The sequence below is a fragment of the Channa argus genome, chromosome 4 (assembly GCF_033026475.1).
Source record: "Channa argus isolate prfri chromosome 4, Channa argus male v1.0, whole genome shotgun sequence".
NCBI classification, from domain to species: domain Eukaryota; kingdom Metazoa; phylum Chordata; class Actinopteri; order Anabantiformes; family Channidae; genus Channa; species Channa argus.
In genome coordinates this window covers 5796839-5822084 of record NC_090200.1, presented here as the reverse complement: position 1 = coordinate 5822084, position 25246 = coordinate 5796839, and the positions used below count along the sequence as shown (strand labels likewise).

Below are 25246 nucleotides of genomic sequence, written 5' to 3'. Positions count from 1 at the left end.
CTTTTATGTCTTCACCAGCAATTGTTTTAAATTGCCTGTTTTGAGTAATTGATTCACAGCAGTGGTTGATGTAGTTTCAGTATCACCTAGTCTGCAATTAAAAAGTCTGACAGCCAGTGCATTTCTCTCTTCACATGTCTAATTCAGCCGAAATCAGTTGAATTTTGAATTTGTTCTCCTTTTTCTTACTTTTTTACCTTTTTCTCCCCAGTGCATGGATCTCCATTGCACAGTGTTACAGTTTCTGTGTGTGGAATCTCATGCTCTCTCATTGTCTTAAAGGGTGCATTTGAAAAGTCAGAGGATAACACGTTGTTGAGGTTTCGCTCAGCTCGTGTTAAAAGTCTGTGTGTTTGTGTGTGTGTGTGTGCAAGTAGTGCGTGGGAGGAGAGAGCCCACGTACAGAAGCGGCTTGAAACTGCCATAATGGATATTTGATTAGACATCAGAGTCCTTCTAGGTAAACTAAAAACAAGTCAGAGACAGGGCTGCCTCTGTGCAGTTAATGATTAGAAATGATCTGTCTGTTATATGTCCATCTGTGTCAATGAAAAATTTCAAGCCCTGGTTTGCTTCGTGTATGGCATCTTGAAGTCAAACTAAGGAAAATAAGGAAATAATTGCTTCAGCTGCAAGCTGTGTGATAAAGGCTTATTGTATACATCATTTTTCAAATGTGTCAATTGGACATGCAATTATGTCTTTGTGCATTCACTCTACTACAAATAATCTGACCTTTGGGATTTAAAAGGTAACCATCTAGACACCCACACTGTTTATGTGCACTGTGTAATTATGCAAGAAGCTAATGGATTTAGGTTTATATTAGTTCTCCTTCACATCATATTTGATGTGACCATCATGCACCAATAGTAAAAATGGTGGCGTTTGCAAGAATTACACAAAGAGGACAGTGATTTATTTTTTAAATAAAATCTTTTCATCGGTCTCAGTTAAAAAGTCATAGTGCTGGAACAAAGTGGTGTTTATAGTGTTCATTAAGCACACACTGTATCTACAGCAGGGATGATACCAACTGGCAGTACTCAGCTGAAAGCAGCTGGCTGATAAGACTTTCCCTTGTTCTGCTGATAAAAAGCCTGAGCACAATTTGACCTGGTCACCGCATCAGGATGGCGGCATGGTTTTGATGCTGGCATTTACAGGACTGGGGTAGATAAATGAGTTTAATTCATCTGGGAGTACTATTTTAGGGAAAAGCTGACCATTCTTGTGCTCATTAGTAGATAAACTGTAACACATAAACAGATTAGGGGGTTTAGAGTGTGTTGTCATATCATTTAGGGGGGAAATAAACTCCCATTATCAGGTATTTGGTTTCACGTGCTGTGGGTGAGCTATTCTAGTCAGTTGAAGGTGTTTCTCTGACTTTAACTCTCCTTTTTCAAATAAGTGAATCACAAAAACTCACTTCTTCAGAGTCAAGTGACACTTAACTCTCCTGTAATCAAGTAATAAACAGTCATTTAATTCAACAATTTTACTTACAGTACTAGATTTCCACTTTAATGTTTTTGTTCACAGTAGTGGACAAACTTATGGTACCCTTTGACAAATTTTCTCTGAAATAACTGACAATAAAACTGACAAAAGCAGTAAAATACAAAAAAATTAAGATAGAAAAGAAAAACAAAGTCTGACAATGATAAAAAGCAGAGTGACTACTTTTTTACCCCAACTGAACAGGCTAATTAACTGATCACAAGATTAAATCTGTGTAATGCAAATTAAGGAAACACTTTGAGTAATTACTATAATCGAATTATTTATGAGCCTCTAACAAAGCTGTCTGGGCATTTTTCATTTGTTGTACAAGTTATTATATTGCAATTAAAAAAATTAAACCAAAGTTTTATCATTTTGTTTTAAGTTACCTTAGAGATAATTGTGGGTTTCTTTTTTTGGCATCAATAACATTTTTATCCACACCTGTATGTAAACCTGAATGTGGTGGAGGAAGTGTGGATAGATGTTCCTTTGGAGATCCTAGTGCATTCCTTGAGAAAAACAGTGAGACAACATTAAATGGAAACAGTCTATAATGAGGTCTATAATCCTCTGCATTTTTGAAGGATTTTTGAGATGAGGGCTGAGCACAGATTTGTCTAATTAGGGTCATCCCACATGCTGAGGGGAAAAAAAAAAAAAGGGCAAAACATATCAAAATAAATCACTATTGTTGTGCTATTAAAAACATGGATTACATCAGGAATTATAGGCAAATGCTACAGTCCAATGGATCAAAGGAAGACAAAGGTGGTTCATACTCACTAACCATCTCCAAATGTATGGAGGTGGAGATATTAATAACATGAAAAGGCACTGTTTGCTACTCAAAGGATGGGACACATAATGTTGGTGTACTTGAGTAGGTCAAGATGACTACACAGCCAATAATAAAGAAAAGTGTGATTAAAAATCAAAAATGATTTCCAAATGAGTTGCAATCACAACAAATAAGCACAGGAAACTTCTGTGGGACCTGACTCGAGCGCATTTTTATTGAACGTTTATAACTGTTAAAAACATGTATAAAATTGGTCCTGTTTCAGAAACAAGGCACGCATAGTCATGTCAATGTTCAGTGTTCATGTCATTATTAGTATTATCATCATCATCATCAGCACGTTCCATCTCAGGATTTATCTAATAGTAGTATCAAGCATTCCCTAATATAAAAACATGTTCCAATTGTTTTTCCACAGAGGTTAAAATTTTATTCCGAGCAGCAAGACAATATTCATGCAAAGACGGGAGTGGCGGAGAAGATGAGAGCTGACTGGACTGTTGGGTCTTTAATAGTAGGTCTCCCGTTCCACCCAACCTGGACACACAAAGAAAAAAAAATAATTTAAGGCAACTTTTTGGGCAGACTGGATATTTACTCATAATATGACGGGGGGGAGAGAACACCTGGATTTTGATAAGGACGACTGTGAGAATGAAGAAACACACTGTAGGTCTTATTCCTCTCTCATTTCAAAGTTTAAAAATGATTGGGAGGGTGGGGGTAGAAAGATAATAAGCATGGATTCTGGGCTCACCTCCTGGGCTGCGTCTGAGGATCAGCTTACGGATTTCATCATAGATAAAGATGAGCAGGGAGTAGGGGAAGGCGCAGAACCACCAGTTGGGCCTGGAAAACGGACACAAAAAGAGATGAGAAAATTATCCAGAGCCCCGGGCCTGGCTGATCAACATGGGGTAGCAGGAGTAAGCACGATGACAAAGTCGACTTAATGGGCCCATGGCTTACTGGTGGATTGTGGAGGGCGTTTCTGTGCTTTACTCACTTGAGAGGGTACATTCTGAGGGCGACGTCCATGCCTGGGCAGTAGGAGAGGAAAGCAGCCAGTGCTGTCTCCTCAAACAGCCCAAAGATCAGGATCTTGTTCCTGAAAGCCACAAGGGAACAAATACTTTATTAAGAAAACAAAACCTAATACCAAAATATGAAACAATGCAGTGCCTGAAAATAGCTGGGTTTTATTGTTTTCTCAGCTTAGTTTCAGGATTTCAAACTGCTGGCATGCACCGCAGTCTGAAATGCACTTCTAATACTGTTCATTTTCTTCTGAGCTCAGCATAAACACAACAGTTTAATGAAGTCCCCCTTGGAAAAGCAAAAGATCTAGTACAATGTAGAAAAAGGAGGCATGACATTTAAGATGGCAGCTGTTTCACTAATGGAGGAGGAGGGGAGAGAGAGAGAGAGAGAGAGAAAGAGAGAGAGAGAGAGATGGTACTTTGTGTTTAAATCAGATTTGAACAGTTGAGAGGAAACTGATGAGAGATTTTCACTCACTTCATGCCCTGTTGGAAAACAGAGTTCCTTCTGGTCTTACAGATGATCAGATCAGCCCACTGCACGATGACTATGCTGACGAAGAAAGCTGTGTGGCAGGTGAACTCCACAATCTTCCTCTGCTCGTAAGTCTAACAGAAAACACACGTGTTAGCGAGAGTTTTCACCAGGTGGCAACGGCCACGTTATAAACCTTTATTTGTGGTCTGACCAATAAGCGTTACTAACCCACTGCTGTCCATAGCTGTCCTCTAGGTCATTGATGTATTTATTATCCCAGGACACTCTGATGCCCAGCAGGGTGGATGGCAGGAAGCCATTTTCAGCAAGAATCACAAAGTAAGTGAAGAAACCTGCCAGTGCCTGGATCATGCCTGCAGGAAAGAGACGTGACTGCATCAAAGCAATGACTTAAGACCTAAATCTATATACTGTAAATTGTAAAATGTATAAAAAGTTTTATTCATGATTACATTTTGTTTGAGCAGTTTAGGAATTAACAAATAAATGCAGCTTTTGAGATTAAAGCAACGATCAATAAATGATTAACTGAACAAACTGGCCTTGTGGTCTTTTGAGAAAAATCACATCAATAAGAAAATAAATGACTAAGTCAGGAAGTCTGATTAGTCAGTAGTTTGGGGAGTAGACTATTCATCACAGGATGAATAACGGTAAGTAAGTAAGTAAGTAAGTAAATAAATAAATAAATGAGATTAGAGCGTCTTCTGAGAAACCAGCTTCATAAAAAAATTGATTTACTGGTCGAGTAAATTTCATTTCAAAACGGTTATGGTATTAATAGATCCTATTTTTAATGCAAGATGTAATAGAAAAAAATAATAGGAAAACTAGTGGAGGCAGGTAGAAATTTTTTTTTCCCCCCTTTGGAATATTTCTTTGTAACAGAAAGGAAAAAGGGGAACAGACCAAGTCAACAAAAATACTCTTTTCTTTCTAACAAGTTTGCTCCTTTTTTTGCTCTTATAAGGTAGTTCAGGAAGTTCAGCAGGGTAAAAACCTATTCTTGGCTTCATAGCTGAAGAGGGGAAAATCCAAAGTCAGCAGCAATGCTCTGTCATCACTCAAACACAAACGCATGCACTCTTTGTCTATCTTCTCTATCAGTACGAGCCTATTTCTGGGACATGCCGCTCCTGCACTTATCTTGGACCTCCCAGATACTGAGCTGCCTTTCCAGGGAAAAAGAAAAAAAAAAAAAAGAAGAAATACACAACATAAAATAAAAAGGCTGAGATTTACCGATCTGTCCGTAGGCTATACTGATGAGCCTCTCATTCACCAGTTTATCCGTTTTGGGGTTTCTGGGCTGTCTCTTCATGATGTCGCTCTCAGCTGCTTCATAAGCCAGGGAGATGGCAGGGACCTGGTAAATGGGACACACCAGCAATCAGTGATCAATGCGATAGAATTTGTAATCTCTTTTTATACTTTTTCCCCCAAAAGGTACTTATGTTGCTCAAAATCCTTTTATATATAACCCATAATTAACTGTAACTAACCATCAACTTGGCAGCTATTTATTTAAAGTTTTGGTTTTAATAGGTTTTGAAAGACTGAGATTTGTTGTCTTTACCATGTCAGTTCCCAGGTCGATACACAGGATGGTTACTGTTCCCAGGGGCAGGGGAATGCTGGCAATGATGAAAAGGAGGAAGGGGGTGATCTCAGGGATGTTGCTAGTCAGAGTGTAAGCGATGGACTTCTTCAAGTTGTCAAAGATCAAGCGGCCTAATGGAAATGTGACACAAGTATATGAAGTCGGTGTTTTAATGATTTGGAACCTGCAAATCCTACAAAATGTAGTAAATTTGCATTTTTGTCTTCAGCGTCTTGCCTTCTTCCACTCCAGTAACGATGGAGGCAAAGTTGTCGTCCAGCAGGATCATGTCAGCGGCCTGCTTGGAGACGTCAGATCCAGCGATCCCCATAGCAACACCAATGTCGGCCTTCTTCAGAGCTGGGGAGTCGTTCACACCGTCGCCTGTCACGGCCACAATGGCTCCCTGTGGAGAAAGGTAAGAGGAAAGTGTTGAAGGCAACGTTAATGCTTGTGTGCAGGGAAATGAGACGCCGCTAAAGAGGAAAAATGGACGTTAAATACAGAAAAAAGAAGGAATAAAGGGGATTATATAAATAGCATCCTTTTGTTAAAATAATTTAACAAATTGGAAAGCTGCATTTCTAATAGACTGATTTTTACAGACTGAGCACATCGACACAACAGTGCAGCAAATTCAGCTGACATTAGAAGTGAAACTGATACTTGTGTGTACATAAATACTTTGAGAGAAGTCGCGATTCTGGGTTTATAGTGACATTTCCGTCATTTTTTTTAAGTTCCACTGAGTGAAACAGAATAAGTTCCTTTCATGTTAAAGATAACGCCTCCGTTTCTTAGAAGGTTTTATGGCACTTCTGCTTTATTTGACACTACGGACAGCTGAGAGGAACATAAATAAGAAATGATATTAGTTTTCCGTACACTGGGTTGGCCTGTCTACTCTGGTGAACAAAAAGTTTCACATCTTTTTTCTGCTTCTTTTTTTTCAAAGATGATCTACTTTTACAATAAAGTATTTCTTTCTGCACTGTGCACCAATATAAACTGTAAACACCCAAATTAATTCCATCGGATATGTGCTTCTTTAGGCAATTTCGGCTCAGTTCAGACACTGAAACCAATTTTTAAAAAAAAGTTCCTAAGCTCAAAAGACAGTATGTCAGCACCAAGTGATCAGTAGTCGCCATCCCATTTCTGCCCCAGAAGGCTGAGATGATACATACTTGAATATATTATGTTACTTAGTGTGTTCGTATGTGTTAACTTCCTGACACACTTGACTTTACTTGCATCTTCTGTTCAGGCACATTTACTTCAACTACCACGATGAAATTTAATTAGCATTAAATTTAATTACTTTTAACAGCTTTTGCAGAAATACGTTACAAAGCCAAGATTTCACACTTCATCAGAAATGTTGTTGGCTACTGTGACACTTATAAGACAGTAATTCAAACATTTTAAACACAACTAAAGTCATGATTATTCATGTGTGCAGGGGAGCAAACAGCTTGACAGATGATTATTATTCCTTCCACTCACTCATCAGACCAAAGCAATAATCATAATGACCATTAGGGAACAGGCATATCAAATATTCACTTATGCGTTCACACAATTAGTCACAGTCTCATGCTGTGTTTTACAAACTGCAAAACAGAAGTTCGTTCGTTCGTTTCTACCTGTCTCTGGCAGCCCTCCACAATGATCAGTTTCTGCTGTGGGGAGGTTCTGGCAAAAACAATCTCAGTGTGGTGCCTCAGGATGTCATCAAGCTGCTCTGCACTCAGATCCTTCAGGTCACCGCCGTGCACAACGCAGGCCTTGGCATCTCTGGAGGGAACACAGAGTCATTAAGTCACTTAATTACAATTGGTTGCAGACCCAGATGGAAACCGTAAATTTAAATTTAACACTAGAAGGACTAGAAAACGTTGCAGCCACAGAACAAAACAGGACCCGATAAAGGACCATGGGATACATGCATGCAGCACTGACTGACTACATCAACTATATAGCAACTATAATACAGCATAGATGTCCTACTTCTGTACTTATGCCATCTGGATTTTTGAGTAAAAGCAGTACCTTGGGTTGACTTCATTGATTGGGATGTTCAGTCGAGCTGCAATGTCCTCAACAGTCTCATTGCCTTCTGAGATGATACCCACACCCTTAGCAATGGCCTTAGCTGTGATTGGATGATCACCTGTTACCATGATTACCTAGGAGAACAGAGATCGGTGCTGATGAGTTTATTTGATCAAATACGAGTTTATGAGCATTAAGGGAATGTGCTAGAGACTTTATTAATATATACTCTCTCACCTTGATTCCAGCACTCCTGCATTTTCCAACAGCATCAGGCACAGCAGCACGAGGAGGGTCAATCATGGACATGAGGCCGATAAAGCAAAGGTTCTCAGTGGGAAAATTCACCTCCTCAGTGTCAAAAGCAAAGTCCTCTGAGAACTGGTCATCGGGCAGGTTGAAATGACAGAAACCTGGATAGGACACAAGACAAAGATTATGAAGATTAAAGGTCTTTTGTGGGTTCCAGCTGAGTTCCAGCTCAGACTTATTCATTTCATGCACATGCCGTCCATGCTTACCCAGTACTCTCTCCCCCAGACCTCCCAGTTCCAGGTAAGCGTTCTGGAAAGCATCTTTCATCTCATCATCCAGAGGCTGCTCCTTGCCCTGTATCATAATGGTGGAGCAGCGGTCCAAAATCCTCTCTGGGGCGCCTTTCATCACCAGCAGGTGCTTAGTTTCTTCTTCAGATGAGGTATTCTTGTGAATGGAAAGCTAAGAGCACATAAAAACAACAACAACAACAACAAAAAATAACACCCACTAGTTATTTACATATATTTAATGTATGCTATAAAAAGATTAACTTCAGGATTCAGAATTCATACGTGACAAACAAATAAGAAATTAGATTTTGTACTAAATTTAAGTCAATTAAAAAGACTTAAAGGGGAATAAAAAGCAAAGTCCATTTATTAATTAGCTGAAACTAAACAATATCCTTTTAAAAACAGTTTATTCTACTGCTGCATTTCTTCTAAAGCTCTGGTGCCAATTGTATTTTGACATTGTTCACTTGTTGTCAGCATGATGAGGAAACAACCTGATATTTAGATTTCAGTCAGCCAAGGACATTTCCAAGCAATTGAAACAAGCACGAAAGAATTTCCTGGAAATTTGTATTTTTGAAGGGACACCTGAACAGAGCAAACCAACTTGTTTCCATAGCTTACTGACTCAAATGTGATGCAATTCATACCTGGTACTTGTTGGTAGAGTTGAACGGGATCTCAGCAATTTTGGGAGTTTTCTCTCTTATTTCCTGGACTGATCCACAGCACAGCTCAATACATTTTAGAAGAGCCGACTCAGAGGCGTCACCAGCCACATCTCTCTGTAAGAGATGAGGAGAAGGGAAGAACATTAATTATAGGCACAAGAGCTCAATTTTTAGGTAGTTTTGTTTATCTGCAGTCTCTGAATAACAGATTTTAATTAGTCAATGGATCAACATAAAATCAGTCTCAGACCACGAACTATATCTGAACTAAGATTAATACATACAGTATGTGTTTACAAAGACAGAAATGTACACTCCTACACTTTAACAGGTTATTAACACAGGGCAGTAACCAGCATCTAGTGTATATTTTGCACACAGTTGCACAAAAACATCAACTGATTATGTGGTTAAAACATATGTGTGTACACTGTGTGTGTTCTAAACAATCAAGTTTAAGTTTACAGCAATATACACACTGTCAATTTTCTTAAATTAATAACAAGAAATTAAATGATGTCACAACGTACTGGTATTGTTGCTGTAATTATGTGCGGGTACATACAGTATAACTCTTAAATGTGGTACGTTTGAAGTGTGGCATGAGATTTAATATTAGACACTTGCCGGTTAACATTTGTGCTGTTGGCACGACAAATGTTGAGTCCAGCTGAAATTATATGACCCTTTGGTGTTTCTCATGTATGCAGTCATTTGGATGAACGTTTAAGCTTTTCCAGATTTGGTGTGTAGAAAGGGTTTGCAATGTTCCTTCAGTGATTCAAGCTGCATCTGCTTCATTCAACGTCGTAATTTGAACCACACTGTGTTTTTATAAACTGTTGAGGACATGTTGCCGTGAGTTTTGACAGTGTTATCAATTGCAATCACAACACAGCCACCAACTCACTGGCAATGATTATGACATGCGTCAGTCAACACAAGGCCTTGGAAGATGATAGTCCACCTCTTAGCATTGCCAGCAAACAACTCTGAAGCCTGAAGCTTAGACACCCTTTCCAAAATTCTAATTGGAAATTGTGTTGAATTTTAGAAAAAAAAAGACAACAGTTGCAGTATTGTTACAGTTGAATCCATTTGCTTTTACCCTCTTTACACTTTTACCCTGTATTTAGCTCTAAGAGTTCATTTTTATCCACTGACATTGATGACATAACAACATGAATTAATATTTGGTAAACAGAAGAAGATGAAAGAGCGGAAGGGGAAAGGAAACTAAAGATTTTATACCTACCTTCAGGATGGGAATGTTGCTCTGCTCAGCCAGGAAGACAGCGCGGTTGCAAAGTCCAGCGATTCTGGCCAAGGCAGCCCAGGTGGGTGAGCTCCTGTCGAAGGAGGTGCCGCTCTGGTTCTCTGTGGTGTCGGCCTCGTGGATTTGGTTGTCGAACCACATGTGAGCCACTGTCATCCTGTTCTGGGTCAGGGTGCCTGTCTTGTCTGAGCAGATGGTGGAGGTGGAGCCCAGGGTCTCAACAGCTTCCAAGTTCTTAACCAGGCAGTTCTTCTTGGCCATACGCTTAGCAGTCAGAGTCAGACACACCTGAGAGGCGATCGCACAGACCAGTCAAGAGCTGATCGCCATCAATGACTCTGGATTGAATATTAGACCTTTAAAGCAACACAACTCACAGTGACAGTAGCCAGGAGACCTTCTGGCACATTGGCGACAATGATACCAATGAGGAAGATGACGGCCTCCAGCCAGGTGTATCCGAGGATGAGTGACAGGACGAAGAAAGACACACCAAGGAAGACGGCCACACCAGTAATGAGTTGGATGAAGTGCTCGATCTCGATGGAGATGGGGGTTCGTCCAACCTCCAGTCCGGAGGCTAGCGTGGCGATACGACCCATGACTGTGCGATCTCCAGTGCTAATCACAATACCACGGGCAGTTCCTGTAGCAAGAATGACTGGGTTATTACTCTTCACCACTTAATCCCAGAATTACAGATAATAACAGATAACGCAGCCCCATCTGAAAGGCTTTAATGTATCCTATCGTCACACCTTCAACACAGTTGGTGGAGAAGAAAGCAATGTTCCTGGTCTCCAGTGGGTTCTCATTGGAGAAGTCTGGAGTACGAGTCTGTGGCTCGGATTCACCAGTCAGGGAGGAGTTGTCAACCTGAGAAATGGGAGAAAAACTGAAATGGATGTTGCTGGGATTGCCTAAAGAACAATAACAAAAACAACAAAAAAATGGTACGATGGAAAAAAAAAAAAAAAAAAAAAAGCGCCTTTTTCCGTGGTTAAAACATAGATTTGGGTCCATAATGGAACAACAGCACAATGATGTGGAGGCAGGTGACAAGTGACAATGACTAATGCAAATGTTGATGGAGAAGCACCGGGCATAAGTGGCTGTTGCTGTCAGCGTCCAAAATGGGTCACAGACCATAAGACGACTGCTAGTCACATGACATGGGACCAGTCATTAAAATAGTGATCTCAAAGGAAAAATCTAAGAGGACGTATTGGTGCTTCGAGCTCTACATAATCACACTGCACTGTCTGATAATTCAATGTTGGAAATATGAACCAAAAAAAAAAAAAAAAAAAAAAAAAAAAGGACAACAGGGAAAATTGCTCAAATTTAGCAGTTCAGTGGAGTTTTGATTTAACAAAAGTGCATCTGACAACCTTCAAAATGATCAAGGTGCCAACAAACAGCGGACGACGGAAATACAAAACGTTAAAGGTGCCACTCTAATGTTTTCTGATGGAGAAATGGTTTCAGGTTAAATTCCTCAAAACAGAAGAAGAAATTCCCTCATCTCTTGAGAGCCAACCTTGCAGCCGTGGGCGGAGATGATCCGCAGATCAGCAGGGATCCTGTCGCCACCTTTCACCTCCACTAAATCACCAACCACCACCTCCTCAGCATTGATGCTCTTCTTCTCACCATCACGGACGACCAAGGCTTGCTGCGATGCGAGACATTGTGGAGAAAGACATTAACGTAAGACAAAAGAGAAAGTGAGAATGACTTATTTACTCACTGACATGTATAGCACATTTTTTTATTTTTATCTTCTAAAATATTCAACAATGCCAACAAGAGTCAAAAGAACTATTGTTTAGCAGAGTGGGTGAGACCTTGAATTACACATACAATTAAGCTGACATGGGGACAATGCTGAGTTCACTGCAGTGTTACTGCATTATGGCATTTTAACTGATGTTAGTACATTTCTGGTTGAAATCTAATAAAAAAAATTTTAAATGCGAGTTTAAAATTTGAGGTACCTGTGGGACCAGGTTCTTGAATGAGTCCATGATCTTGGAGCTCTTGGCCTCTTGATAATAGGAGAAGCAACCAGTGATGATGACGACAGCAGAAAGCACAACACCCAGGTACAACTGCGAACATGTTACAATTAGATTTCCATATGTTATCAATGTCTATTAGGGTATTAAAGTCCAACTCTGAGGAACAATATTAGACAATTTCTACTAAGTTTCCTGTTACAAAGTTCAGTTCAAGACCATTATCATCATATTTTAAGATTCTAACATCCAGTTCAAAGTCAGAGACATTCAGTCTTAAACCATAATTAACTGAAATAAAGACATTTTTAATCACAAACTGAAGTTATTCTCTGTAATATTTTATATCAATTAATTAATCGCTCTATTATGAATTTCATAGCAGTAACTAAGTAACTAACCACAACCATTAAAAAAGAAAGACAAATCTGACTTATCCATTTCATTTTTGCACTGCCCTCATAAAAATTAAAAACATTATAATGGGATCTTTTCTCACATTATCATTTGCAGGCTCATCCTCCATTGCAGCCTGGATACCATAGGCCAGGAAACAGAGGATGGCACCAGTCCACAGAAGCATGGAGAAACCACCAAACATCTAGATGAAGACGGAACAGGAAGGAACTTTAGTACCTTCTCATTTTTATGGGAACCTATAAATTAGTTATTGTTAAACAATGACGCAAAAAACATTCAAAATACTAAAAGATATGTGCAATTTAAATCAAAACTGATGTTACCTGTTTGCAAAATTTGACCCACTCTGGGGTGGTGGGAGGGGGGGTGAGGGCGTTTGGTCCATCACGGGCCAGAATCTCGGCAGCTTTTGCACTACTCAAACCCTGAAATTAGGAGTAAACATAATCAGCTACAACTGGTGATAATGGAGATGTGCTCAACGTTTAATAATAAACCAATCGTTTTAACATTTAATCCAATTTTGAGGCCATCTCCATTGTTTGCCAGCCAGCCACAAATGACAAACTCCCTGACACATATTTAAGTCCAGGGGGAACTCCAGGTGCTGCTAGTTGTCTAGCAACACAGCAGCACCAAAAAAAAAACAAAAAACATTTGCTTCATCAGCAGGTAGGAGGAAGAAAACAGAGGGAAGAGGAGAGATGTGAGGTATAGTAAGGGAGAAAAGAAAAAGATGATGGAAATGGAATCATATGAAATCAGGGTAGAGGGGCTTCTAAGGCGAATGATTGATTCACAACTGATGCATACATGCACATGCAAAACTCAGAGACCCCCAGTTTGGAAGCACTGATTAACTATTCTCCTTGATCTTTCCTGCATGACCAGGAGCACATTTGCATAAAGAGTGGACTTCATTGGATTTCACTGGGGGTGGGGGGTTGAGAGCAAAGATAGGGTAGGGTTCTGCAGCAGCCGTGCACATGGGGGGGGACCCCACATGGGCTCAGCCCTCCCAGGGTGGCTGATCACACCCTGCTCAGTCATAATGCGAGAGACGATCTCTTCCCTCTTTAAACAAAGTCTTCTGTTTAATTCATCGATTCCTCGTTAATCATTCATCATCTGAATGTCAACTGTCAGACTGAAGAGAAAAATAGCAGATAGCGGCAAACAAAAGCCACTTTTACAGCTGATATGATATTTGATTTCCATAATAAATGAAGACTGTTCATTTCAAAATTGCATTACATTAAAACCAGACAGACATTCAGACACAAATTACATTGCATTTTCCTCTGTAGCTCACTTACATTGGTGAGGTCTGTTCCATATTTGCGATTCAGCTCATCCAGAGTCAGCTTGTGATCATCCTGCAAAGACACAGAAGAAAAAACAAAAAAACAGTGTGACCATCAGTGTAATGCTTGTGTCTGTGTGTAGCCACTGTAGGCAGGTGTGGGCTCAATATGCACAAAGCCTGTGACATTTACAGCTCTTTGTGTGGTGACCTTTTAGTTTAAAATGAACACCTCTCAAAAGGTGCCGCAACAACAATGGCAGATAAACATTCATAGACAATAGAGAAAAGGATGAAGGGATGAGGATAAAGAGGGAGGATAAGTGACAAGTAGGAGGAAAGGACAGCAAACAAATTGAAAGTAGTCCAATTTAAAAGATTACACCATTTCAAACTACATCTACTTTTAGGGCTTTTATGTGTAAAATGTGGTAGAAAAATAAATTTCAGTGTCCATAAGAGAGAGTGGCTCACGTGACGGTAAGAGATCTAGAAGAAGTACAACACAGAGGAAGGGATGGTCATAGGAGTTAGTGGACAATTAGAGGAAAAGGTCCGGAGGCGAACAAAGTGAACAGTGAACAAAGAGAAAAACAAAGATCGAAGCTCGGGACACTTACCATATCCACTTCCTTCTTCAGTTCGTCCATATCCTTCTCTTTCTTCTTCCCTTTCCCCTTCTTCTTGCTGGCCGGCTCCGAGGTCGCGGCCAGCTCATATTGCTCACGTCCTTCCTGCAAAAAAAAAAATACAAAATTTAAAAAAAAAAAAATACACTGTTCAGTGACCTCAAGGACAAATCTGAAGAGAGATCTTCCCCTGCCTCAAACTAGCCCACATTTATTACGGTTCTGGTTGATGTGCAGGAGATGTTAGTGTTGAGCAATACAGCCTTCAGCAGACATGGATGCTCGACAACTGGAACACAACGTAGGTAGTGGAAGTACAACAGGTTCCCTTAACCAAGCAACTGCACAGATTTGTTGTTATTCTAACTGGTTACAGGCAATGAGCTGGTGAGCAATGGGTCTAATTTTAGCACATTTCTGACTCTGATGCTGCTTTGCAGAGCACTTTTTAGGCAACACACCAGATCTGCTGAATGTTTTATAACGCCTTACCTCAAAGGATTATTCTAAAGTGAAGTCATTGCCAGTGAATCTCAAAAAAGGTCCTGCATTATAGCATTATTTAAAACGGGTAATATTCTAGGAAGCTTTACACACAAAAGCTAAAATTACAGTAAAAAGTCAAATTACATCAACAAGATTTTGTGTAGCAGGAAGTCTACCACCATCCTTTATGGAGACATGCCACCAGTCTTTAGATGGCGCACACACACACAGACACACGGCAGGATACCCAGCAGATTTGGGCCAGACAAACCACAGTACGTCTGATGTTATAACATTTGGACAATTATCTGATGAATAAATAAGATTTTTAATTATTTATTTATTTATTTATTTTAAATATGTCCACCTTTGCCTCCAAAGTCCAAACCTTTCTGCATGGTAACAGACCATTCATTAGCAACACGCTGACCACAGCGGAGGTATCTGATGCAACGTGAGCATGACTGCTGTCTTACGTTAATGCAAACTGCCAGAAGACATTTTGTCTCACTGCATCTTTCCAAGTTTTCATGTGGGTCAATGCGCTTGGAAGCAAAAAGGAGAAACTGAGAAAAGTGTGGCCTAAATTGGGAAGACAAACTCATACAAACCTGAACAGACAATCCAAGGAAAATAAAGAAGTTTAAAAAGTCTCCTCATACTTGTCACATGCAGTTAGGTTGCGATTTTGAAAACCTTGTTGGACAGACTTGGAGTGGGAAAATAAAAATGTCCCGGATCCTGACTTTATTTTACCCACGCCATCTGTCACTGCAAACCGACCTCCATGGGGAGCCACGTTTTGCGATTTGGAAACTTTTCAAAGGCTTCTTGCTGTCAAAGTAACTATTTTCCATCTGTTTTAGTCCAACTTTGTGTTTCTGAAACTCAGCTATGTATGCATATTTGGTGAGCACTTTTTCCCCCCTATTTATGCAAAAGTGACACACAACCTCTTGAAATAAACACATTTTCAAAGAGTCGCTCAACCTCAGAAGTGACATTATGACAAAAAGGAAACCTAAGGGAGGAGTAAGTGTCGTGTGGTTTTCGGGCAGAGTTATGATAAGCACATGGTGAGACAGATTAGGCCGCTGTCTGAGACAAATTTCACTTGTTTAAAAAAACACCCACCTTTTCAGCAAAGTGCTTCATTGTCTCAGGGTTAAATACACAGAGCTTTAGTCATTCACAAACAGATTTCCTAAAGATAACCTCACCAATTAAGCACTTCAGCCAAATCACAGAGTGGAACAGTAATCCACTGGAGTCATTTACCGACAATTGCACACAGGGACCTTGTGTTGATTTGGACTGTAGGCAACTCAAGAAAATATTTTTTAAATCTAGGTTGCACCTAAACATGCAAGCACAGGTACAGAAATGTCCTACATTTGTCTGATTCGTCTCACTTGACATGCCTTATCACACCATCAGCTCTTGCACAGTGTCACCGGAGTGACAGCCAGCCAACTTCTCCTCTGTCCTGTTTCTCTCTGCTGTCTCCACCGCACACATCCCCTCTCATTATCAGTAGTCACTGGAGCTGACGGAGCAACAATGGCCCGAGCAAAGATTGTGTCCACTAAGACGGCTGTAAGGCGGAGGGTGTGACAGGGAGAAGGTGCGATAGACACAAGGAGAAAGTAGCACAGGCACAAAGGAGGAGGCTGGATAAAAAGAATTTAAAAGCCCCAAAATGATGCAACAAATCAGCACGAGTGGGTGCTAAAAAAGGTTTCTATTACTTCCAGACAAAAACCATTACACATCTCCTGTCCTGGAGCAGGTATAATCAGGTGGATGCATGCTTTATAGACCCAGATCTAATTAACCTAGATTAACCATCGGCCTAAACAGAGCCTGTGCAACGTTGCAAATTGACAGCATTTGTTATATACAGTACGTTCGACGAGGACCACTAGCAGTGTCATTTGAGAAGGTTAAGGCTTCTTGGTGTGTGTTAAAATCACAAAGAGGAAGCCCATGTGTGTCTCAGGTGGGTAACAGGAGATTGCAACACTAGAAGCCAACATCGATTGTCGGTTAAGGTGCATCTATAATTCAGCCCAGCACAAGTTTTAGAGGTGTTAGCATGCTATGGAGGTGGGGGGGCAGTTGAAACCATACTAATGAGCTATTTGTCTCCATGCAACCCCACACTGTGCAGCTGCCCTTTTGAAACCAACTCATAAGGTTATATTTTGGAAACGAAATGACCATATATAGACATCCTGCACACAGCCTCAGTCCGGTCAAGGAAATAAGCTAAGCAATATTGTCTTTTTTCTACATTTCCCAGGGAGTTACCAGAGCAGAGTGTGTGATCCCAGCACATGTTGTTATTGTTGCTCAAGCCCCCTGGCCTGGCTAAGCTGGGAAAACACTGAACATGGTCCTGGATCACTGCGGCCAGATCTTAGCCTCTGGACCCCTGCAGGCCCCTGTTGGTGCAGCTGGCTTTATGAGTAAAATTAACAAAACAGCGGTGAGGTTGAAAAACACATTTGTTTTCAGCGGCAAAGTCACGAGTGCTTTGTTTGAGCTTAATGAAAACACTAAGATATATCTTTTAAAACCTTCAGGCACTGTATATAAAATCATTCTGAAAAAAAAAAAAAATTCTAATATTATTAATATTTTAGAGGAAACATGAACTCTTTAACTACCTGAACAGTTTACAAGGCATCCAATTAGGTCTGCATGTCAGCAAGATCCCGACATCTAACCTTTCAGGTGCACCACTTCAAGTAAACACAGGAAATGCCAGAACAGAGATGTTGAGCCATTTCAGAGGAAGGTGTCCCTGAAGAGGGAGTGGGGATCTCAAACCTACAAAGTCAAACTGCTGTTTTCTGTTCTGGAAAGCTGCTCCCATAACTGAGCCTGCAGTCGTTTCCATCTGACAAGGCAGGGGTCGACCCGGAGCTGCTGCTCGGTCCCTCTGCGTCCGCGTTTGACGTTCTCTTTAAAATACATTGAAAAGTCAAGTCACCTGGCTGAGCTGTCTCCATGTGTGACCGAATAAGGTTTTTGTTTTGGGTCAGCACAGTCTCTCTGCCGCTCCGTTTAACCACAGTCAGCTTTACACGGGCAAGTTCAGCTCACATTAGATGAAATTTTATTTTTCTTCATTTAATAGATTCATAAACGAGGCTAAACAAAAAGTGATTACACTGTGACGGCCCAAGCACTTGAAGCCTCTCCATTAGTTTAAAATATAAATACAAGCAGCATAACAAGCGTCTTTACTCACATTTATGTCACTTTATAGGAGCCAAAACAATGAAACACATCGTCCCTCTTGTACGTTGCTTTGCAACTTTTTTACTTTTTGTCTGGTTTTTTTGTGCAATACATTAAGTTTATAAAGGGAAATTCCCGTTCAGCAGGATGGCATCAGTCGATGAACAAGACCAAAAACAAAACCAGTCGGCCTTCTGTCATATGATGAGTGATACCATTACACCCTCGCATAAGCTGGAGAGAAGCCTTTTGTGGCATTTGTCAGCTCACTCATCTTTCGCATGCTGTACAGAAACGAATAGAAAACCACTTCCTGGTTGAGAGTTTGCACTTGTCATGTAACTCACTGGTCTTAAGACATTATACCCTTGAAACATAACCGCTAACACTAATGTATACACTTAATGCTTAATCCCCTCATTCCTGGATTCTTCAATGTGTAGCACTTTCCTCTTTTCCATGGGCTGACAAAACCATCTCTTACTCTCAGCTATGACTTATGAAATAAAAAAATTTTGAAAAAGATTTATGTTCTTTGCCACATTTGATTTGCTGTGCTTCTCTATGCTACTACATGCTGTCAATCAGTCACAGCCCTGCAAAAGGAGCGATGGCATTTGCATGCACTTGTGAAGTCGTATTATGCAACGCTGCACAGTTTTTTTTCCTGTTTTTTTCCGAATAAAAGTCCCAGAAAACAACCTTCACCTTGAGTAGCAGCATTCAAGGTCATCGACAGCATCCAACTTGTAATTAGGGATATATTGAAAAAAAAAAAAAAAAAACGAACAAACAATATAAAACTAAAGAAGGACCAAAGTGAGGGGCCGTGTGTTTGCAGGATCCATTTGGCAGGTTACTTTTACAAAGCGTAAACCAGGCTGCAGCTAAATCTGATCACATTCTGAGGGCAGATTAGAGACTGACGTGCCTCGTTCTGTGACGTCAAGTTCAGTCATTCCAGTGTAAGTTAATAAGAGCTTTGAAATTAAAAAAAATAAAACTGTAAAATATGAAAAGAAAGACACACAGATTAGTTGTATAAATAACCCTCTCTGAATAGGAATGGAACCACGTCCCCCCTCATGAAAAGAAGGAAACTTCTCTTCTGCCTTCGAATCATCCCTTAGAAGTCCAAAGAAACAACGGTCGTATTTTTATTTTAGAGCAGGCACTTTTCACAGGCGGACCTGAATTCCTATGAACAGTCCTTCCAAGTGCCAGGGTATTCTGCCAGATACACAAGCTGCTCATTCAACTGTGCCGACACACATGCGTGCGTGCACACACACACACAGTCCTGGGACATTGCCCGGTTGCTACCAGCGACTATTGCCACACCTCTTCAGATATGTGTCAATGGACAGAGTCACGTGTTGTAGCTCTCCCCCACCTCTTTTCTTTCGCCTTCCTTCTTCCCATGTCCCCTCATCCATTTCTCTCCCCCCTCTCCTTTATTCCATCCCCTTCTCCTCTTTAAACACTGAATAGAAAGTTTGCTCATTTACACGGGAGTCTTGTTTAACTCTCCCTTCACATCCTGTGCTACTTTCAGCTTTCTCCGAGCACAACAAAAAGTCAATGAATGGATGAATCAATGCCTTTCCTTGTTGGAAACTTTACTTTACTGCCCTGCTGACGAACACCATTGACATAAAAGATGCAAGAAATTTTAGGAATTTACCTCTCAATGTTTATTATTCTTTTACCATAACCGTTTGTGTTTTATTTGTGTGTAAAACACATAATAAAATTACATAAATTTTTGATTTGGTCATTGACATTTTTAAAAAGTGGTGTCAAGTTAAACTGCACCATAACAAATTGATAGGAAACCAGCAGAAAATATTGAAGCTCTGCCAACCTTGACTGTAAAAGCCATCTTTATAAAAATTTGGGGGGTTTTGTTACTTCGAAGAAAAGCTACATGTTCCACTTTTACACACCAGTTCTGGAATGTGTGCTTGCAGTTTATTTTGGTAGTCTGACGACTGCTCTGATGAATGCATTAGAGAGAAAAGCTCAGGCTGCATCTGCACCTTTTCAATCTTACAATTTTGACCATTCGTGCCATTTGGCATGTTTTAGAGGATAAATTCTAAACCGATTGTATTGTCCTCAGCCTGGATTAGCTTGTTCATCTGTGCTGTAGACCTCTGCAGTTTAAAACAAATCAGCTAGGCACGGCGCGCCGCTGGGTTACACATTTGTTTCAATTCCAAAACACAATACTTGTTGCCTCACATGTGCCAAATTGTAATTTTCTTATACCACCACCAAGCTCTTAATAGCTTTTGGACAACAGCAGAGATCTAAGCCACACACAAAAAAAGCTAAACCAGGTTGAACACTGACAACATGAGATTCAGACTTAGCATCTCCTTGATGATTGCGGACAATTAACTTAGAAAATAACCAAAATTATGCTCTAATATGTTTACATTATTGAATCTATGGAGACCTTTGGCAATTTAACATTTACTTAGGTTTTCAGCTTTATTATTTGTTGTATTTGGTTATATTTTTATGGATTTTAGAATTGCTTTCATTCCTGTTTTGTGCTGAATGTCTTCCTTCTTTCCCTAGCAATGATAAGTAACTTAATGTGTTAAAACGGTTTTAAAATCAGTGAAGAAATACTTCAGCCTCCACTTTTAATGCCAAGACTGCTGCTGATGCAGTGTGGCTTATAATAAACTTAAAGTTCCACTGAGACACAATTCTAAAGGTTTAGTTGCTAAGAAATGATTTGTTAATTCCTCTTTATCAAAGTGATACATTCAAGTGTAAGCAAAAGCCATCTGACAAGACAAATCTATTTGCCAACAGTTTTGTACAAAAATCCTTCATGATAAATTGTTTTCCATGTTTGGTGGAAAAAAAATCACTAACAAACAAGACACTTAAAAATTGAATAAGTAACCTAAAGTTGTTCTGGACTAGAGTGAATGAACCCGTCAATCAATGGCTCTTTCACTTTCAGGCCTCAGCCACACCTCCCTGACATTATCTAGCCAATACACCAGAGCTACAAGTTGCATCATTTCCTCAAGAGGGAAAAGCTGAGTGTGCCTTGCTGATCTGTCCTAAGACTGCAAACTTGCTGTGTTTTCATGTACTCTGACTACATGAAGTGAGTCGGGCTACAGTCTATGCAGGACTGCGATTCAACGTCTTGAATTCAGCATATTTCTTAGCGTAGTTGAGAAGCCCATGCTGAGCCAGAGGACCAGTCTGCTCTGGAGTTTGTCATTTTTAAGACCAGCGTTCCACTTTTCCTGAGCAGCGGGCTTGCAGTGAAAGTTCAAAGTGCTGCCACAAAAAAAGCAAAACCGCTCGGCTCAAGCTGCTTAGCCAAACAGAGGCAAAGAGAGAGACCGAGCGAGCTTGCATGCGAAAGAATGGGAGAATGAAAGACGAGAGAGAAGGGGGGGTGGGGGGAGGAAAGAAATGAGGGAGAGAGCAGGAGAAACATTTAACAAGGTGCAGCAACAAGGGAAAGGGAAGACAGATTCAAATATGGCGAGAGTGTGAAAAAAAAGGGAGAAAAGAAGGGGGGGGGGTATGCTATACTCTGTCACAACAAGGGGTGGTGTGTGACAAAAGCCCCAGTTAATACACAATGACTGCCAAGCGGAAAGAATGTTAAAATCCTCCGAGAGGGAGAGGGACAGAGAACAGAACAACAGGTACAAAGAGAGAACGAGAGGCAAACAGACCTTAAAGATGCGAAAGTGTCGCCAAGCTGAGATAACAGGTGACCGAGGGGCAAACACGTCGAATCAGTCGACAGCTAGAAGACGAGCGGGGGGGAAATAACCAGCAGCGAACCACAATAGAAAACTATATTTTGGTTGAGCAGTACCTGACCACTGAAGAGACAGTTTAATTTCTCCTATACGTTTTTTTTTTTTGGACAAGTCTGACGGACACAAAAAGCTTGAGTCAGCTGAGATGATTAAATATTAACTTGGGTTTCCAATCAACATCGCTCTCCTGTGAGTTTAGCATCTGTCTCCCAGTTCCTGCCCTGTATCCCTGCCCAGTTGTCCAATCAGAGGAGGAACTGCAGTCAGGACAAATGATGCAGAAACATGGACACGTCGCCTCAAAGTTTCCTCACATAAATGACATATTTTTTTGATAAGCTGTGAGCTTTGTGTTACACCTTGGACATGTATTAGTTTTCAGCACCACCCCAGCCTCGTTTCTCCCTCCTCACCATCACGACTGGGAGCCAAGTTGCTCAACAGTGGCTATGCGGCAACTGGTGCGGCTTGGCTCCCCTTAATATCAACCCCCCACCCCCACCCCTACCCCACCCACTCCGCCTTCTTCTTGGAAGCAATCAATCTTCCTCCTGCTCCTCTCAGTTCACAGGCTTTGTGTCTGTTTATTGCACTGTGCTGCAGATGTGATGGGAAAACACTGAGACGCACGTCCAAACAGGAAGGAAAACTACCTGTGCTCCCTCTCAGTGTCCTAATTTTTCTCCGTTACAACAAAGCTACTTCTCATCCTGCCTCTACTCGCCCTCCAGCTCGCCACTAAGAGAGCTCTGTAGTGGCAATTATCTCGTCCAAGTCTAGCTATGAGTCTGTGCCAGAAAGGAGAGAGGAGAGAGGAGATGCAGTGGGGAACTGGAAGAAGGTTGGATTGGGGGCAGGGCATGGCTTTCATCACATATGGGAAGAGGGAAAACAAAAACACAGCAGCAGCAGCAGCAGCCAAGGAGCTGCGAGAGCGAGCAGAAAGATTTTCAAAAGCGTAAATGAGCATCATGGAGAAAAGGAGGAAGGACCGGAGTCTGAATAAACTGCTCTGCTTTACATCTCCCGCCAGATCTCAGAGTCCATCTTTCTCTCCCTGCAGCTCTCTCCATCCACCTCTCCATCCCTCGCAGGCTGAATCTATAATGAGTGCTTGTACTGCGCAGCATTGCAGGGTGTGGCGACTGCTGATATTTCATACAACAGGGTTCCAATTTCATCCCTAAACTGTTTTAACTTAGTAGGAAGTAACAGCTGGGCAGTGCCTGAAAAAATATAAGGGAGTAGAACAGCAGAAGGGTGTCTGGTAACTCTGGAGGGTCTTAAAACTGTTCTTTTGACGTAACCAAATGTAGCCTCGGTAGAAATATGAGTGACAAACAGAAAACACATTACAAAACAATGGCTGAAGGCCCCTGCAGAGGCAAAGTGAGACCTCCCTCCTGGGCTTAAGTCATCAAATTACAGTGTTTAGGTTCAATTCACAGACTACTGACATGTGATAGGACCAGTTCTAATTGTTAGATCGATGATCTGTGACTGAAAGGTTGCTGCAAATCTCATGCTTTGGCGATTTGATGTCAAGGCTTAGAACAGCAGTGGACTAGTTGCCCTCTGAGCACTTTATTCCTGCAATCGGCACCACATTATTGCACGTTTCTGGCTTTGCGGCCACATTCCCAGCCACTGTCCCCTAAAAGGTGTGTAGATGTGGCTTTAGATAAATCTAAGATTATCTGTCACATAGCTCCAAGTGTCCCAGCATGTTGGGGGGGGACAAAGAGGGTTGGACTTTTAACGCATCCCTCCCCAATGAAAAGGCAGAAAATACCCACAATACATAACTGTAGTTCAAAATGGTAAAGTAAAAACAGCAAACTGGGACAAATTAGCCCACTAATGACTAAAGGGACAGAGCATCCGCGAGCTGTCAGGGGCTCAGGAAACGGACGTCTCGGGAAGATGTTTAGCGCTTGAACTACTTCTGGACTTAAAGAGCCTAAAATAGACCGTGAAATAGCCCCTCGCAGCGGGATTTTTCTCAGTTCGAGCTCATTTCCACAGCTGCAACGTCGCAGCTACGAGTAAAAAAAAAAAAAAAAAAAAAAAAAAAAATGTTTTAAACTTTTTGAGAACTTCCCGTTATGTAACCGTGCACCGAGACGTTTGAAGACGCAGATGAGCATCTTCCTGAACGATGGAAACTTTTTTTTTTGACGAGTGTTAGCCTAAATACATTTGTACTAAATTTGGGGGGGGGGTCTCGCGCTCCGTGGGTTGAGAACACGGAAGTCCTCGGAGCACTTTGAGGCAGCAGGCGTTTTGACAGAGAAACCGAGGGCTACGTTGTCACATGTGATCCCCCAGCAGCCCCCGAGACAACATCAACAAGCTTTTAAATAACCACTTGTTTGAATGATTAACTTTTTTTCACTCTCTTCTTTCGAAATATGAGCGACATTAGCATCCATAAAGTCAAACAAAGACTAAAGGTATACTCACTCCTCTGCCCATGGTTGCTAAGATGCGGAATTCTTCTTCTTCTTCTTCTTCTTCTTCCCAGTTCAAGTAAAGCTTGAAAAACAAAAATCCACTCTAAAATTATGTACAGTAGAAAATATTAAAATAAAAGTCCTGGATGTGTCAGTTTTTTTATGATTTTTAAATTTATTTTTTTTTTAATCTTTTCTTCAGCACGTGTCACTCCTCCAGAACGCACATCCAAGCTCACGAGCAGCAGCGGTAGACCCTCCAATACTTATAGACAGCGTTTCTTCCATTGTGACGTCGACGCCGTTTGCCATGGTAACCCAACGGATGGAGGCGGGGCATCCTTTATTATTGGGCGCTTTATTTATTTATATATATTTTTACAGTATACCATGCATCACTCCGAATGTGTACATGGATAATACAACAAACAGATGGGAATAAAATACAAAATTTAATTTATTTTTCACTATTGCAATCTTACACGAAAAATATTATTATTAAGGGACATCGTGCAAAATAATCCAACAGTTTAAAAAATTGCACAGCCCAGTGGCACAAAAAACGTAAATGTACCCAGTGACCCCAAACTGTTTATCTTCTGTGACTGTCAAATATGATTTTTTTCTATACTCCTAGATGACTGTTTAGCATTTTGTAACTGACTTAGCACAAAGAGAGGAAACAAACACAAAGGTGAAACAATAGCCAAGGTCTGTCCAAAGATACCAAAATCTGTCTACCACCATCTCTAAAGCGGATTTGTATAATCCAGTTCGAAACCAAAGCGTATAAACCAAAAACAAAATAGCAAAACATAGACAGCAAATTGTGAACAATTTGTGCAAAGATATAGCTCATCATATAGCAAACTGCTTCATAAA

At 40.8% G+C, this 25246-nt stretch overlaps 1 protein-coding gene across 1 annotated transcript; it reads right to left on the bottom strand.

Moving 5' to 3' along the window:
* Positions 1-2492: 2492 nt before the first annotated feature.
* On the bottom strand, positions 2493-24585 carry LOC137125921 (sodium/potassium-transporting ATPase subunit alpha-1). Its single transcript, XM_067502163.1, has 23 exons — positions 24375-24585; positions 14362-14475; positions 13755-13814; positions 12762-12863; positions 12518-12619; positions 11998-12111; positions 11541-11675; positions 10759-10876; positions 10378-10646; positions 9980-10288; positions 8704-8838; positions 8024-8219; positions 7740-7915; positions 7500-7636; positions 7094-7244; positions 5685-5853; positions 5424-5578; positions 5090-5213; positions 4055-4200; positions 3827-3957; positions 3315-3416; positions 3066-3157; positions 2493-2845 (listed from the first exon to the last, which is right to left on the bottom strand). The coding sequence occupies exons 1-23, from the start codon at positions 24384-24386 to the stop codon at positions 2817-2819; spliced, it is 3078 nt and encodes a 1025-aa protein (XP_067358264.1). The 5' UTR covers positions 24387-24585; the 3' UTR covers positions 2493-2816.
* Positions 24586-25246: the final 661 nt, after the last annotated feature.